This window comes from Puma concolor, chromosome A1 (assembly GCF_028749965.1).
Source record: "Puma concolor isolate L17-30 chromosome A1, mPumCon1.1.hap2, whole genome shotgun sequence".
NCBI classification, from domain to species: domain Eukaryota; kingdom Metazoa; phylum Chordata; class Mammalia; order Carnivora; family Felidae; genus Puma; species Puma concolor.
Genome location: NC_141667.1, coordinates 239,909,273 through 239,927,564, shown reverse-complemented (window position 1 = coordinate 239,927,564; position 18,292 = coordinate 239,909,273). Strand labels below are relative to the sequence as shown.

Below are 18,292 nucleotides of genomic sequence, written 5' to 3'. Positions count from 1 at the left end.
GACGGAGAGGAAAAAGACAGGGAGAGAGAGAAGCTGGGTCCACATCCATCCGGCTTACCTGCAGCACGGTTTGCGCCTCTGTGTGTCTGGCATTAAGAATGAAAGAGAAACTGCCCTTTCCATTCGAGCTCACCGAATCCCCCCCACTTCCCTCCAACTCTTTCAACTAAGTTTTATTTTATAATGCAAGGCAACACTGCAGAGTCCACGCGAAAACCCGTTTCCCGATGGCAGTCTGAACCTCCGTCGGTGTCTCCAGCCAGATTTTAGGTTGCCAGCCTCGATTCAGCAGGAGACGCGGCGTTTCCGCCTCCCGCCTCCCGCCTCCCTCGGTGCATCCTCCTTTGTACGGCGAGGACTCCTCGGCCGTCTCCCGGGAAGTCCCGCGCTCTGGCACGCTGCGCCGGGCCTGCGGCAGAGCCGCGCGGGCCGTGCGGGCGGGCGCTAGGACCGCGGGGAGCCCGGGCGGCCGCGGCGCTACCTTAAACCCAGCCCAATGCCGCTGCCTGCGCCACTCTGCGCGCCGGCGGGGGCTGCGCAGGAGGAGCGCTCCGCCCGGCTACAACGCTCCGCGAGCCGGCGCGGCAACACCTGTTCGCGGCAGCCAGGGCGGCACGCGAGCTCCCGGTCGCGGCTCCGCTCGCTCGCCGCTCGCCACCCGTTCTAAGCCAATGGACATCTGCTGAGCCTCCGGAGAATTCTGGATACTAGCTTTGGACGCCTAAAGTTTTTTTCTGCTTTTTGTTTTTTTAAATAACAATAATTTTTTTTTTTTTTTTTTTTTAGAGGGGGGACCGGGAGGGGAGATTTTGTCGCCGCCGTCAACGTGAGATTTTTTTTTTTTTTTCCCCTTGAAGGATTCATGCTGATGTCTGCAGAGTCGGTTAGAGTAAAAACAGCGCATGCCTTCCTGGAGTCGGGATCCGTAAATTCTGACGTAGCCCGTGCATCTTAAAAATCCTTATAATAACGCCTAGGCATTTAAGTTGCTATGGTCATTCCGATCTCAAACCAAATGGAGAAACTACGGATTTTTTTTCCTTATTACGGTCGGATGGGATGAAGACCTTCCTGCCTGCTAAGAGCTGGGGATCTATCCATAGAGATACATAGATATGTTTATCAATATGTCAGTGTGTGAGTATAAAGTGGTGGTTTCTTAGACTATCAGTGGTTTGACCTTGAACCTGTGCCAGTGAAACAGCAGATTACTTTTATTTATGCATTTAATGGATTGAAGAAAAGAACCTTTTTTTTTTTTTCTCTCTCCGCAACTGCAGTAAGGGAGGGGAGTTGGATATACCTCGCCTAATATCTTCTGGGTTCATACCGTCATTATTGTTTATTGCTGTGCTCCAAAAGCCGAGTCCTCTGATGGCTCCCTTAGGTGAAGTTGGGAACTATTTCGGTGTGCAGGATGCGGTACCATTTGGGAATGTGCCCGTGTTGCCGGTGGACAGTCCGGTTTTGTTAAGTGACCACCTGGGTCAGTCCGAAGCAGGGGGGCTTCCCAGGGGACCCGCAGTCACGGACCTGGATCATTTAAAGGGGATTCTCAGGCGGAGGCAGCTATACTGCAGGACTGGATTTCACTTAGAAATCTTCCCCAATGGTACTATCCAGGGAACCAGGAAAGACCACAGCCGATTTGGTAGGTATACCATTAACCCTTTAATGTCCGTGCGATGCCATGTTCGGGTTATAACTACCAAGAAGGTGGTGGCCGGGCGGGGGTATGCAGGAAGGGGTCTCTCCCTCTGCCTCTGTTTCTGTCTTGCCAGCTTAAAAAAAAAAAAAAAAGAAAAAGGAAAAGAAAAAAGAGAAAGAAAGAAAAGAAAAGAAAAAAAAAAAAAAAAAGAAAAAGCCTCCGGAATTGCAGATCCGCTGCTGGCACTGATGCAACTCTACATTGAAAGGCCCCCCCACTTTTTTTTTTGAAAGGAGGGCATGATTTATAAATATAACACAAGTCTCTAGTTCTTTTGCATCAGATACACGGGAAGATCGGGTTTAGGAAGTTTCTTTTGAATGGACTGATTCCGCGAGTTTAAAGCTTTAATCATTAACTACTGAGAACTTGAAAATGCATTTTGCCGAAGGCAGTGGTTATTATCTTGTGCCCCAATGAAGTTTTTGCTCCCCCTCTTTTTCTTCTAATAAGTACACTGCTTGAATTGTAAATTAAGCGTATTGTTTATTCCCACCGCGAGGGTCTGAAAACCCCGTAGGCGAAGGTTGCTGACTGATTGTTCTGCTGGGAGGACTAAAGTCATATTTTAGACTCCGAGAGCAGCAGAGGCAGAGCGCTGGGGGAAAATGACTCGGGAAGGGGTCGAACGCTCACCGGGGGCGTTTGTCTTTACAGCTATCTAGTTATTACCTATGCTCTGTATTTGTACAGTGTGCAGCCCTGTGTGGCTTTCCTGGGTGGTTCCCTGGTGTGTGTGTGTGTGTGTGTGTGTGTGTGTGCGCGCGCGCGCGCGCGCGCGTGCAAAAGCTGCGAGCTAATTTTAAAGGACATTCCGAGGATTTCATTTCCCAAGGAGGGTACTTGTGACTCAGCACTGAGGGCTGCAGACCCGGGTGCTGGTGACTCTGCTCCCTTTAATGCCTGCACGCACGTGCCTGCGGGGCCACCCTGAGCCCAGCGGCACAGTGTCAGCGAGCACAATACCGATGGGGAGACTCTCGGGTGTTTTCCTTACTCACTACAAAGCAAGCAAGCTCCAGTTGGGCAACCAGACTGTTGGAAGGAGTTAACTTCTCAGTGAACCCACCTGACAACACTTAAACTAGGTCGTAAAAAACAAAGTCCTGTGGTGATTTTTCTTTCTCATGCTTTAATGCCAGATGTTGAACGCAGCCTAAACTATCTGTTCAGATTCGTGGGGCTGTAGAGGATGCCAGAAGGTGAGGACGACTCAGGCCTGGGATGGGGATGGTCCCAGATCCACGAGGCCCAAGATTTTCTCCTTTTGCTCACCGCCAAGCCTAAGCCCCAAGCTGAACCTACTAGTGTAAATATTTCTGACAGTCTCCCCTCTCTGCTTAAAAAAAGGAAAGGAAAAGGCAAAGCTGTAGGTCTTTGCTTCGCAATTATTCAGTTGAAATATAACTGCCCCTCCCCTCCCCCCCCCCCCCCGCCCCCCGAAGTGAACGCAGCTTTGGTTGTTGCAAAGCGTAGACTAAACTTTACTAAAAGTGCTGTTCTGTCTGGCCACTTTAAGGGCTGCTACCGTGCCTAGCGCTCGGTACCCGAACAACAGGCCACGGTGGGCGACCGTGGGTGGGGGAGCGAATGTGCGCCCAGCCGCAGCGGCCCCCCGCTGGACGTCTGCACCGCGCCGGCGGTTGGCCGGCGGCGTGGGCGGGCGGCCTAGGTGCGCGGGGCGGCTGGAGCCCCAGTCCTCCCGCGCTCCCGGCCGGCAGGTGCCGAGTCGGCAGCCCGGGCCCCCCGGCGCTCTCGGCGGCCGCCCGGCCAGCTCCGCGCGGTCCTAAACACGCTCCGTTTCCGTCCCCCTTTCTACCGGGCTGGAGTGCGCCCTTCGGTGCTGCAGGGACTCCTTGCGTCCGGGGGCGACGGGCAGGGGCCGACACGCTTCTGGTAGTGTTTAGGGAATGAGATTTTTTTTGGCCCAAGTTTAGTGCCTTCGCTTTCTCTTTGTGTGTGAGTGTGGGTCCAGCGAGGCTGACAGCCGCCGCCCCGGGCAGCGCGGGTGTTCGCGGTGTGGGAACCGCCGGAGGCGCGCACCGCGGCGGGAGAGCTGGTGGCGGGGACTGAGGACAGGCTGGAGGTCGTACCCCTGGCCTCCCCCGTGCCGTCTCGGACCCATCCCCCTCATCTGAAGCACGCAGCCGGGTCTCGGAGAATCGATGGCTCAGCGGTGCCTGGGAGGTGGGTCGAGGACCCCGGCCCTGCCGGCCGGAGCCGCAGGGGAAGGGGTGGGGGGGGGGGGGACAAAGGGCCGCGGAGGCGGGTGGAGGGGGCGGTGAGCTATTGTTAACGGCGTTCCGGGAGCGGAGCTCGCGGCCCGCGGGCCTGCGTCTCGGCGCCCCGGTTTGGGCCCTGGCCTCCGGGCCCGGGGGAGCGCGGCGGGGCACCAATGCGGAGCGAGGGTAGTTTCATTGTGTGAATTACCCGAGCCCTGCCTTGGCGAGAGCGCCTCGGAACCCCGGCGCAGCCCGACTGGGCCCCGGCGTGGACAGATTATGGTCTGTTCCACTTGGGGTTCCTCCACGTCCCCCCCCCCCCCCCATAGCCTTTTTCTTTTTCTTTCTTTCTTTTTTTAATGCAGTCACCTTTAGGGTAGGACGTTTGCTAAACGCAGTCGAGTGAGTCATTAGAAATCTAGTAACTGCCACCGGGGAGAGTGAGGATGCAAGGGTTGAATCGTGGGGACCGCGAGGGTGGAGAGAACCCCAAAAGCGAGTTCTGGGGTCATCGGACGAGGACCGCTGCTACAGCAGCTGACTAGAGACCATAGAACAAAAAATAACTGGAAGTCGTCACCCCCCACCCCCACCCCACCCCCCAATCCTGGAGGTTGGAGAAAGGTGTCGCCAAGGAAGTGACATCTCTACTCCTTAGACTCGCTTGGCACTGTTGGCCGGGTTGGTAGGGGCAGTGCGGGGAGGAGGAGAGGAGGGGAGGTCAGCCCCGGCCCGCGTTGGGGGGCGGGGGGAGAAGGGGCTCGGATCTGCGAGCTCGAGGGTCGGCCGGGAGCCGGCCGCGGGGGGAAGGGCGCGCCCGGCGCTCCGCTGTGCCACTCACCCCCGTTTGGATGGAGCCGAGTGGGTGGCTGTGCGCAGTGGGGGTGGGGAAGGAGGGTGAGGCAGGAGGGTTATTTAAGTCTTTCATCCGCTTGCCGGGAGAAGCGGCCCCCGGGGTGACAGCAGTGCCGCGGTCTCCCGCCGCTACCGCTGCGGCAGGTCCCAATATTAGCAACCTCTGCAGCGCCGAGCGAGTGCCGGGAGCCTCCTACCCTTGCGTTCCCAGCCCCGCCCGGAAGCAGGGCCGGGCTCCGCGGCGCTAGGACCCGGCGGGCAGGGCGGGGGAGCGCGCGGCCCGGGGAGGGGGCGGAGGGGCTGCAGCGGCCCGCCACACCTGGCGCTCCCGCTCGCTCCCCGCCGCAGCCGCGCTGGCCGGCCTCCTCCCTTCCCGGTCCGCTGCCTCCCTCTCCTCGGCCCAGCTCCCTGCAGGGGACTCAGTCCTCAAGACCCTCGGTTTCTGTCCCGATTCTTTAGAAAGGAGTAGCTGTAGGTAGGGGGTGGGGGTGGTTTACACTTCGATGAAAAATATAAGGTGCATTTCTGCGTGCAATGAGCTGGCGGCCGGAGACGGGCCGGAGGAATGATTTTTGCCACCCCCCATGCGGCCGCAGGTGACTGCAGCTGCTGGCAGGCTTCGCGGTGACACAGCAGCAGTGCAGGGGACGTGGGGGCGGGGGCATCTTACCGTCGTCCCAGCGGGAGCTGCGGCAGTGACAACTTAGGTGGGACCTTGAGAAAGCCCTTTGTGTTTTCTTGGGGGGGGGGGGGTGGGATGCAGATAAGGCTGAGCCAGGAGAACTGGCACAAGGTGTTGCATCTCTCTGGGTAGTAGGCTGGGGGCGGGGCGGGATGTTTCACTTCATGCATAGTTTTTGTCTTTAAAGCACTTGCTAGACGGGGAAAAAAAAGTGAGCAGAAAATCGATTGAGGAAAAGGTAATGCAGAATAATAAAAAAGTGAGCGCTGGTCCTTTTCCGCTATTTGATTTGGCACAAGGAAGCCCGAGTGGACCGACCCCCTGACTTCGTGGAAAGATGGCGTGCTTCTCTGCCGCTGCGCCCTTCGGGCTGGAGTGTTGGCTCGAAAGGCCAGACTTCATCAGCCCTCCAGATGCGCATCCGACCTGGGGCTGCTCTGAGAAAGACTGCCTGTTTAAGGTGTTATTTTCCGGATTGGTTCAGATTCTTGAAAAATTGGGAGTTATAACTCCCACTTCGTCATTTCCTAAGGAAACTCTGAGATGTGCTCAGACTGCCACAGACTCCGCTTTACTCCGTCCCAGGCTTGGAGATGACTGATTTGGCAGCCCGGGTGTGGGATTCTCTGGGTGAGGAGGGAGCTCCGGAGGGAGGGGTGCTAATCTATTTTCGAAAGCCTCCTGTCTTGCTTCTCTCCACAGTCCGCATACATTCTTGTCCTCTAAAGAATGCAGCTCTGTTAAGTGTTGGGGGCTTTTAGCCCAGAGGGTTGTTTAACACGGGCCACAGTGGAACATGTGCCCGCCCTTCCACTTGCCATGGCTGGCCTTATTATGGCCTTGGACATGAGGCCCCGATACAGAGGGGCTTTTGGGAGCCGGGCCAGCTTCGGGTTCGCGGCCCATTTGAACAGAGCTCTGGGCTGACCACTAATATCTAGTAAGTCTGGAGCAAAGGTCTGGTGTGGTCATTTTCCTAAAGTGGTCTCGGGAGCTGTCCCAGCCTCCTGTGGACCAGAGATGACCTCAGACCCCATGAGACCCCCTTGGGCCCAGTGAGCACATCCTCAAAGGAACTGTTGGCTGCTGTGAAAGAGAATAACAGTCAGATGCCACTAGCCGCTGACCCTGTGCTTCCCATGTCACTCCACCGCCACCCATTACTGGGGCCCTTCTGAGCTGAGGATGCCTTGGTTGTGCCTGCCTAAGAGAAGGGACGGCCCCCTGCGGCCCCCGTGTGAGGGCGTACATTTAGATGTTCGGCAACAATCCCACCGTTCCCTCCCCCTCTCTCGCTTCCTGTTTTCTTTCTCCTCTTCCTGGCTCTTCCCTTCTTGCCCTCCCTCTCCTGTTGCTCATTAAACATTTAAGGGTTTCTACACGGAAGCCTTCTCCTGGGTTGTATTGATCCAGCACCCCTCTATGCCGCACGCTCGTGCAAAAAAAGGGGTGGGGGCTGCCCTCAAGTGAGAATTGTTGGAAGCCCTTGCTTGTCTCAGGCCCAGAGAGACATTGGTTGACTCGGTGTAGGTTATGGAGTTCACTGTGGACAAGATGGTTCCAGGAATGATAAGGATTCCAATGTGGGCCGAGGGGATCTTGTTGCCCCATTGCCGGGTCTTTCTGACCTTATGCTGTTGGTGCTCTGGTGGGGCGGGGGGGGGGGGGGGGGGGGGGCGGGGATGCTGTGACTCAGGCATTCAGGTGTTCTGCTTGCCCTTGGATCATTGAGATGACCTCATGAAAAGCCGTGCCTTTCTTTTGAGGTCTCTATTTTTCAAGGATGGTGGTTTCAGATGATCAAATCCTTTCCACCTGGGGTAACTACATAGGTAGTTTCTTCTCACCTCGGAAACTTGTCTCAGGAATTATTTCTTTCCGGAGGCCCCCTCTGACTTCCCTGCCCAAACCTGAGTGAGCTACTCTTCCTTGGACACCGACCACACCCTAAACGTCTTCTTCTCACTGCCTTTCCCACATTGTTGTTGTATTTATCTACTCATTTGTCTCTCCTTCCACTAGATGCTAAGCTCTGAGGATATAGGCCTACGCCATGGCTTATTTATCTTTATATATTCAATACACGGCACAGTTCTTGGCTTACGATAGTCACTCAATAATAGTTTGTTGATTGGATAAGTCAGTATAAATGAATTACAGCTATCTTGTTGATGCCAGAAAAAGAAACAAGGTAGATATCTTAATACTTTCATTTCCAGAATATATAATAATTTCAGTCCGTCAGGCCTTTAACAGACTTGAACTTTGCGCACGTAAACACTTTGGGTAAATAGTCTACATACATAGGAGATGCCCACTGTGGTGGAGTCTCATCTAGGTAATGACTTCTAGTCACCAGTAAGGGAATGACTCTATCAATATGGTACAGAAATCATGGCTACATGAAAAAAAAAAAAAAAGGTAAAAACAGTGGTAAGACGTGCATCATCAACAAGCATATGGGCTTCGGTGTCCGATTGCGGGGGGCAAATTATTTAACATCCTAACGCCTCAGTGTCCCCATTTGTGAGCTGAAGATTAAAACGTAATGTCTAGGGTTGTTGTGAGCACTGAGTGGAAGGCCCCACTGGCACTGACTAAATGTTCCAGTGTCCAAGCTATCTTGATTGTCGTCGTTTTCCGTATCGAGAGTGTTCTCCATGTTCTGCAGGCAAGCTAGTGGAGCGGTTTTGTAAGATCACACCCACCCACCCTGTTGCTTTTGGGCCTGACGGGCAACGATGATGAATATTCATGACTCGTTCCCAGAGCTGCCTCCTGTTTAGGGAAAACACAGAGATCCTCACATACCCTGTGAGAAGATGCGAGTGTCTTTTAGTCTTGGGATTAAAGCCTTCCCCATTGATAGGGCGTAGTAAATTGATCAGACCCCAACGGGGGCAAAATGCTTCCTGTCTTTCGTTTCATGGTGAAAATTGGACACTGGCAAATTCCTTACACTCATTTCGGGATCACTGTGACCTATATTGTGGTTGTTTTCAGGTAGCCAAGAAGAGGTTATGCACATGACTCCCAATAGTAGTAAAATGCCATAACTGAGATGAGTTTTTAATCATAAGAATTGGAATAGTACAATGAAAGGAAAGAATTGCGTCAATCAGGGAGTGCACCTCGTGCGAAGGGAATCTCGTGGAAGTATCTCCTTACTGACCTTTGCCTTTGCTCCGTGAGGTGGGAAAGGCTCCTCGTACACTAGCTCCTTTGGACGCACCTTCCGACGTAGAGTCTCAGATGATCAGATCCGAAGTGTAATTTGTAATTTCTTTATATCTTTTTCCATGCACTGCTTCACATTTTATGAAAATAAATAGTTTTGCATGTTCAGATAGATATCCTATAAAATGCAGACACACGATATTGGTTACATTTTGTGCTTATAAAAGAATTAAGAATCCCCCTTTACAAGAAATCTCTCTTCTTTGTTGTATCACCTTGGAACCCTTTGCTTTATGAGATTTATGTAGCGCACGTCTTCTTTGGATTTTGCAGCACAGTCTATTTTGTGAGAGTTGCAAAATTAATTGTTTCAAAATCCACATAAGTGCTTTTTTATTAGTCACAGGAGACTGACTATAGCAGACTGTTATCCTTAGTGTTTTGCTAAACTCTCAACTGTAAGTGAATTTTTCAATATTTGAAGATATTTTTAAAACAAGAATTCAATATTTGGTATGTGTTAACTCAAGGTCTACACAGAGGATATCCTTTTATAACAAAAGTGAGTGAATGGCTAAGCACAAGAAATACTAGCATTGTCCCAGATATACAGTTGGGTAATCATCTTAAAACAACAATATAGTTAGAGAAATTAAAGTTGCTGTTGTATGGCCATAAAATTCTGGATTGATGCCCAGCTTAGGTGTTGTTATTCTTAGTGAGGTAAGCACGGGGAAAGATGGGGGAGAAAAGATCATGATGTTGGTTTGATTTGGGGATATAGTCCTTCATACCCATTTTCATTCAAGAGCATTTTTGATGTTAGCATTTTCCCCTCAGAATATTATGTTATCTTAATTGTTTAACTAGTTCTTTGAGGCTTGGATAAGTACAGCAAAAATCAATACTTCGTTTAAGCAGAAATATTCGGGATGTATGTAGGCTATTTTAATTTTCCAGGTGGAGCTCAATGAAGTTATACAATCAAAAGGTGAATAATATTCTATATAAACCAATCTTGACTTTGGGTTAGCACCTCATACTCTTATTTTAAGGGACATAAGATCAATCTCTGAATAGAATATTTTCCAATACCTGCCCATACACAAATACTTAATTTCGTATTTATGAAGTAAGAAGTAAGAATTTAGAAGTAAGTTGTTTTTCTCTTAAAGTAGACTCTTCTAAGGTTAATTTGAAGATGTATTTTGATTTATCTGTCATATCACTTCTTAGGGTATCTGTAAACACTAGCTTTAAAAAAATTTTTTGTTATGTGTCATGTTAGTAAGTACTTTTATATCATTTTTATAAGATGGAATTTAGTTGAAAAATCAGTTTTCTTAGGCAGTGGTTTTAAGAGAAGACACTTAAATTTTTTTTAAAAAATGTTTATTTTGAGAGAGAGAGAGAGAAATTACAAGCGGGGGAGGGACAGAGAGAGAGGGGGCACAGAATCCAAAGCAGACTCCAAGCTCTGAGCCATCAGCACAGAGCCTGACGCGGGGCTTGAACCCACTAACCGCGAGATCATGACCTGAGCTGAAGTCGGACGCCTAACTGACCGAGCCACCCAGGCGCCCCAAGAGAAGACACTTCTTCAATAAGTGTGAGATTATCCAAGTTGGGAGTTGGGCTCAGTGTCCTCTCAAAAAGTCTTAGGGATGCTGAGACTAAGGAATTGCTCTGTGCTCTGACCTGTCTTCTGCCTTCTGCCATTTGTCTCTTAGGCATTCTGGAATTTATCAGTATAGCAGTGGGCCTGGTCAGCATTCGAGGCGTGGACAGTGGACTCTACCTCGGGATGAATGAGAAGGGGGAGCTGTATGGATCAGTAAGTACTGGGAGAGACTTTGCCGATCTTCATGCTTTATTTGATTGGAACTGCATTTTCTGTAGATGATACATATCTAGAAATGAAGCTGAGTCTCTTTGGAAGGAGAGCGTAAGTTCTTGCTTTTTGAGAAAAACCATTCTGTTTGTATTTATAGATATCAGCCCTGGACCTTCACCAGACCCAAGTTTCTAAGAAAATGCTTTATTTATATGCCAAACCATTTTCATTGTCAAGTAAATAAAAAATTCACAAGCGTGAAAAATCCCATCTTCTTGTATTGAATGGGAGTTATTTTTGAAATGAATTGAAATTATCTTCTCCTAAGCTTTGCAAAGCAGTGTAATTAAAACTAGAAACAGACAGCCATGCAGTGAGTATAAACCCTTTCTCTGAGCTCCATAAGACTCTCATTATGTAGAGGGAAGAGAGGGATGGAAATTATTGCCAGATATTCTTGTACGTGAATAAGAATATAAAAATATTATAATTATCTGCAAGTATCATAAGTTTCTTTTTTTTTTTTCCGGTCTCACTTCCCATCTCTACCGGGTTGTAAGCTCCCGGAAGGAGGCACTGAAGAAGTATTTATCGTATCCTAGCAGGTGCCAGGTGGTATTCTAGGCGCTCTGGGATGGCAGTGAGTGAGACAAAGTCCTTGCTTCTGCTTTGAGCGAAGGGGACTGACTTTACATCTTTGTTATCTCTTTACTTGTACTAGCAGTTTCTTTTTTTTTTATTTTTTTATTTTTTTATTTATTTTTTTTTTTTAAAAATTTTTTTTTTTTTCAACATTTATTTATTTTTGGGACAGAGAGAGACAGAGCATGAACGGGGGAGGGGCAGAGAGAGAGAGGGAGACACAGAATCGGAAACAGGCTCCAGGCTCCGAGCCATCAGCCCAGAGCCCGACGCGGGGCTCGAACTCACGGACCGCGAGATCGCGAGATCCCGCGAGATCGCGAGATCGTGACCTGGCTGAAGTCGGACACCTAACCGACTGCGCCACCCAGGCGCCCCTGTACTAGCAGTTTCTAAAACACAGTGCATGCTTTACAGTAGGAACTTAATGCATTTTTTTTTGTTTTTGCTAAATGTATGAGTATGAATAATAGATTATTAGTTACTATATACCAACTTGAATTTTCGCCAAAAAAACGCTTGTAGTGAAACCAGCCTTTAGTTTTTCCTTGCCATTATCGGTGGCCAAATGAGAATTTAATCCACGTTATCGGCAATAGGAGAAGTTTGATTAGATCCACAAAAAGGTGAAAATTAAAAGAAACTGAGAACGGGAGGCAGAAATGAAGGGCATCTTTATACATAATGGAGAGGAACGTTGTCTAGATATACCCCTTTCTTGTCCACATATTAGAAAATATGTGTGTGTACTCACACATACACATGCAGGGGTTGGAATGCTTTCAGACGCAAGATCCCCAGATGACAGTAAGTGTCCTGTGTCATTTGAAGATAGCACACACCATTTTCAATGATGTGACATTGGTTTTTCTGCCTTGGTGAAATTTGAGTCTAGATTGGTTGATTTTGCTAGATGTTTAAGTCTTTTAAAAAGAAGTATGTCCTTGAGAAAATAGATGATTTTAAAGTCTCTTTTTAAGCATAGGATTGGGTTGAGCTTTTGAAACACCGTTCGTGGTTTAGATCAAGTTATTTACTGCCTAAGTTATCTTTGCCAGCACTTTTAAGTGCAAAGATACAAGGTATAAGGAAGCTTTTAAACTTTTAAAACATAAAATGATGTTCTCCTTTGTCACCCCCTCAAATTTTTTTTTTTTCCACTTTTAGGTATATCGTGTGGATTTAATTAGGTCGGTCACAGTTGAACTCAATAAAACGCTTCTTGTGTGGAGGGCACAGTCTGACATCTAGTGGGTGGAGGGACTGGTTTATCACCATGGTCTCTAGGCTTTTTTGATCACATATCACCACCCAAACAATTTTTTTCGAGTCTGGGTCTCAACAGTGTATGTTAAATTACTTAAGGATTCTCTGTATAAAATATAGTTCATATAGATTGTTATAATTTATAAAACCCGTATTAAGGTAAACATTTGTAAAGGCTGTGACGAATGACTAAACTCAGATAGAGGCCACGTTTGTTCCCCTCTCCATGGACCACCGTGCACGCCCCTGCAGTTTCGTGGTTGACAAGGAGAGCAGTGGAACTTTGTGTCCAGCACAGTGGCCTCTGTGTGTGTGGACCAGCCGAGCCTCATCTCCCCGTCTGGATTCTTTCAGTGGCTTCTTGCTCGTCTCTCCCCTCCTCCAGCTGCCTGCCTCTGTAGGCCCCGTCAGCAACACAGGCTGTGGACAGAATGCGGGCTCTAGAATGTACCCCGAAGGTAGGCCCGGTCATTATCAGTGACAGGACTCTCCGAAACGGTGGCCAGGTGGCAGAAAGTTGGAGAACCCCCTCTTGGCATGTTTTCTGGGAAGCCCACCGAGTGTGTGGCTGGGAGTAGACGTCCCACCTCCGCCGCCATGTGGCCACAAAGCCACACAGCTGGCCGACAACCCCAGTCGTGGAACCCCAGCTAGAAGGGGAGGGTCCGAGGAAAGGCCTCCTCTCCCCCCACCGCCCCGTGCTTGGGGAATGCCCAGTTTCTCGTGTACAGAGTGCCTGCAGGCTTGGGAACTGCTCAGGGGAAAGTACGGAAGGGAACGCTTTTGCATACTGTGATTTCCTTTCTGGAGAGCGGTCTCCAGAGGCTTCTGTACACCAAGCTTCTCCCCTCTCCAATCCATTCTCCACACTCCTGGGAGAATTGCCCTTCAGAACTTGCAAATGAATGTCAGCTGTCCACGTAGATCAGATGCTTACCTTTGAAGGCGAATGCCTGTGTTCTTTGGCACAGCATTCAGGGTTCCACTTGGCCTGCACCTGCACGTGGCAGGTAGGTGCTCGATAAACACTTGTCGGGCTGAAAAGAACTAAGCGTTGTGATTTATTTTGCTGCTTCGTTAAACACAGGGGTGTGGCCCTCGCTGTGTCTCTGCCCCTGTGGTCAGGTGTACTTAGGACTCTGCTGGAAGGGAGAACCCCCATCTTCCGACTCCCACACTAAGCTGCACTGTGATATGTCGTCCCTGGTGGGTCCCGCCCAAGGCGGATATGGCTGAGGCTGGGAAAAGATGGTAAGGTGGTAAGAGTGTGGCAGTCGCAGTCAGAAGACTTGGGCTCTCATTCTGTCTCTGCCACTCGCAAGGGCTCTTGTTCTCCTCGTCTATGAAGCGAACAGCTTGACTTGGCTATCTGGAGTGTCTTTTCCTACTCTGGATCTCAAGAATGTGTGGTTTGGATTTGTTGGGATTCACTCTTGGGTCTTATCTGCCTGACGCGTGATGTTCTCTGCGTACACAAAGTGTGTGTGCCGCGAGGTCTTTTTGTCCCTTGCGTGTAGAGCTGGGACGAAAGCTTTCTGGGAAGCCAGATGGTTTTCCCTTTGGTCTGTACCTGAGGCAGGAGAGGGGAATGGAAATTAGATCAGGGCTCCTCCGTGGCCGGGAATTACGTTTTCCATTGGGGTTGTGGTTACCATATCTGGTGTGGCAGTGGAAATCGGGAGTGACCAAAACATCACATTTCACTGTGGTGAGACTGGGAGAAGGAAAGAAGGGAAACTGGCAATGATTCTGTTATTAAATACAGTTGACCCTTGAACAACACATGTCTGAACTGTGCGGGTCCTCTGATAGGCAGGTTTTATTTGTTTATTTATTTATTTATTTAATAAATACAATAGAGTACTGTAAATGTACTTTCTCCTCCTTACCATTTTCTTCACATTGTCTTTTCGCTAGCTGACTTTATTGTAAGGATCTAGTATCCAAAATGTGTGTTAATTGCTTATGTTGCAGGTAAGGCTTCTAGTCAACAGTTGGCGATCAGTAGTGCAGCGGCACGCAGGTTTTCCACCGCGCCCGGGGGGGCGGTTGACGGGGTCAAGGGTACAGTAAAAATTGTAGCTTAAAGACTTTTTGCCTGAATGAGGTTGTGTGTTACTATGAAAGAAGGCTAAGAGGAGATGTGGGGAAATAGCAGACTTCCCCTCACGAAAAGTACATGAATGTGTAGATGCAGCAAAAATTAATTTACAATGTGTTTTGGGGTAACTTGTCTCTTTCCGTCTATGTAATTCTTTTGTTTTCAAGTTTATGTTGGGAATGTATCTCAAAGGCCAGAGGTGAACAGAGTCATATTTCTTTAGAAAAATGCATGGGATTCTGCTATCCTTGTAGAACGTGGCTGTAGGAGAAAGGATATTGGTAGTGTGTATCACGATATGATTTAAGGACAACCTGACCTGAATAATTCTGACTCTGGGTTGGGGTCTGACTCTGGCATTCATGGGTTAATTCACCCATGTGTCAATCCTTTGTTTGCTCATTCATTTACAAACGCTTATATGCGCAGTACAGCTAATTCTATGCTAAATGCATAACAGCGCAGCAAAGAGCTCAGACTCTGGTAGGAGAAAGGTACTTATCCTCATTCAGTGCCGTGTGAAATGTACTATATTAGAAAAACGCACAAATATCTTGGGGGGGGGGTCCGAAAGAGTGCATAATAACTGCTCAGGGAAACTGGGTGATAACATTGAAACTGGATCCTGAGGCATGAATAGGAGTCTCAGAAAAGGAAGAGCAGACAAGTTAGGGCACATGAGCTTTCAAATGTAAAGATTAGGGTATCCGCCTGAGTCATAGAGAAGGTGTCAGGTCTCACACACGCACACGCACACGCACGCACACACGTGCACGCACACTTGCTTGGCCAGAGGATTACGGTATTAGAGTATTACATTTGTCACTTTTGTTCTTATCAAAGAGACCAGAAGTAAGGCTCAGATAGTTACTTTTAGAGTCTTAATCTAACTTATCTGAATATTATCAAGATTCTTTAATCATTAAGAAAAATTGACTATAATAAATATGTCTTTAAAAAAGAATGCCATGGAAAAAATTCATCTCTTTCAAGAAGTTTGCATTTAGGGGTGCCTGGCTGGCTCAGTCAGAGGAGCATGTGAAGACTCTTGATCTTGGGGTTGTGAGTTTGAGCCCCATGTTGGGTGCAGAGTTACTTAAAAATAAAATCTTAAAAAAAAAAAAAAAAGCTTGCATTTAATGAAAGAAACTTTACCATTTCATTAAAAAAGGTAGCACAGTAGGGGCGCCCGGGTGGCTCAGTCAGTTAAGCGTCTGACATTGGCTCAGGTCATAATCTCACAATTTGTGGGTGCGAGCCCCACATCGGGCTCTGTGCTGACACCTCGGAGCCTGGAGCCTGTTTTGGATTCTGTGTCTCCCCCCGCCCCCTCTCTTTCTCTCCCCTGCTCATGCTCTGTCTCTCTCTCTCTCAAAAACAAATAAATATTAAAAAAAAAAAGTAGCACAGTCCCTAAAATCGCAACGATAGAGGAAAGTAGAGCATAGAATCTGTAAACGTGATGCAGAAGGATGATGTGCAGATTTCAGGTTTGTATCCCTTCTGTAACATTTACTTTATTCCGTCCAGAACTTTAATTCCTGTTGGTCTTTTCCACTAGATTCAGTTCCTAGGAGTCAGATTCTCTTTCTCGTCTTTCTGTTTCTTGAGGGCCCAGCAGTACGTGTTATGTGCAGTTGGCATATGGTCAGTGTTTGTCGACTCAACTACTCAGCCTGTCACGACCTGCACACATGCAGAGCCTTGCTGCACTTGAGCACTGTGTGTCGATGGCATTACCTTGTGTGTAGTTGCCTACAGAGAGAACCTACAGAGTTCTGTGTTTCCTTATTGAGAGACCCAGGCCTTGTAGATGGCAGAGGGACTCTTGCAGCCTTCAGACCCGTGCTTCGGAACCCGACCATCGTCTTGATGGAGATGCTTATGAAACGTGTGTTTCCTAGAAGATTTTGGTGGTTAGGTTTCCGGAGACAACGTTGGGACCTGGTTTATATGAATCCACGTAGTAAGAAGGTGTGACGGATTTTTGACCATGCTTCCTACGCACACAAACTTAAGAAAAAAACACATTAGTCGAAGCAGTTGTCTCCACTGGCCAGAGGTACGTGAGTCAAAAATTATCCCTTGCCAGGTGTTTCCATGGTGTGGGGTGGAGGACGAGAGACCCCGTAGATCCACCTGTCCCCAAAGGAAGGAATATATCAGCTTCTTTACGAGGAAAAAAATAAAGTATCTCAGATCCTTAGAACCCCGTACTGATTTCAATTATTGTTACTATGTCGTTTGAATACATACCAACGTGAACTTCTTACACTTCTCTGGCAGTTCCAATGCAAAGCATATTAATGTGAAAGTTCACACGAAACTCTAAGACCGGTAAAATCCATGTGGGCACAGTTGTGTTGATGTGATGGAAGATGTCACCTGCCGTAGGCTAAGAGGTGCTTCACTGTCAGTGTGGCCCTAGTGCTCTTTGGAGCTCTGCACACCTTGGAGCACCTTGGGAAGACGGCTGCCCCCCGCCACCCCCCGAGTCTTCCTGTTCCAATTACTGGGACGCCACATGATGTCATCTGGTCTTTGCTGATGTGCCCAGTCTGTCCTTTCTTTTCCTGTTGGCCCTGATGGTGGGGGTATCACTCGGTAGTGCTGTTTAGCACAGATATGTCCTTGGGTGGCAGCGTGTGCTTACAGGTGGTCCTCCGGAGGGTCTCGAATAGCCTCACCACGATCCCTTTGCTTCGTCACGACATGAAAAGACAAAGTGAAGACGTTCTGGCAGAAAACTCACAGTCCCGCAGATGAGGCCCTGGTGCTCCAGGGGTCTGCACACGCCAGCTTTGAAAACACCACGGGAGGCGTGAGGTCCTACAAGGAGGGTCGGCGGCAGGCCTGAGAGGCAACTTCATGGAGGCCTTCTTGTCTCCAGTAGGCATTCCGCATTGGCACCTGTGAGCAACTTGTGAACAGGCCGAATACACTCGCGTGTGCATGGAACGGGAAACCATACCAAACGGCAAGGCCTCGCTAGACTTCGCGATTTGTCCCTGTGGTTTGTCAGTTCCGCTTACTTTGATGGTAGATGTTCAGGCATGTCCTGTAGAAGGTCTCCAAGGAATGTAGTTCACATAAAGGAAATGAAAAGGGTCATTTGTTTTGTAATCTCCCTGATAGCGGGTATGCTCTGGAAGGAGGCGGTTTTAAGCAGATGTTTTGGGTAATAGAGCCTTGCCTTTGCTGTGTGTGCACACTGCCAGTTTTCAAAGGATCAAGGAGTAATTCTCTGAGGACAAAGAGGGCGGCTCCTCAGAAGAGCATTGTATCCTGCATTATTCGATTTAGTTCATACACTGTCCTTGTATTAGGGGTGGAGAGAGTGAGAGTTTAGTGGCTTAGTGGTTTACTCAAGGTCACGTGGAGAGTGACAGACAATTATGATTGGAACGTAGGTGAATTAATAAACTTTGTTCGATACCTATGCATAGGAGCGGCCATCCATTTTTGTGAATAAAAAATAATTTTACCAGAATTAACCATGTATTAAGAGGAGGATTTTAGTATTTCCTTTGCAGATATGATTTTGGAACAATTTTGTTTTCTCTCTAGCAGCCTAGTTTTTATTTTGTGGTTGGTTTGTTTCTTTAGCATCTATACTGATGGCCAGTAGTTAGTGGAAGATCATTTTAAAAATGTGTCTCTATTTATTTAATTTTACTTTAGCGTTTGTTGTTCAGCGGCATAGCTGTACTGATTTGCTGATCTACTGAGACATGTTTAAAACATCCCATGTCAGTAATGACCAAAGTCACAGAGCATAGGTCTGGAGATGTTACAGGTTTTGGAA

General features: G+C 48.5%; 1 protein-coding gene across 1 annotated transcript in view; it reads left to right on the top strand.

Moving 5' to 3' along the window:
- Positions 1-18,292, top strand: part of FGF9 (fibroblast growth factor 9) — a 33,817-nt gene continuing 15,525 nt past the window's right edge. The window contains exons 1-2 of the mRNA XM_086715217.1: positions 1-1,651; positions 10,375-10,478. Of these exons, the coding sequence (XP_086571343.1) occupies positions 1,375-1,651; positions 10,375-10,478 (381 nt within the window). The 5' untranslated portion in view covers positions 1-1,374. The remainder of the gene's footprint in view (positions 1,652-10,374; positions 10,479-18,292) is intronic.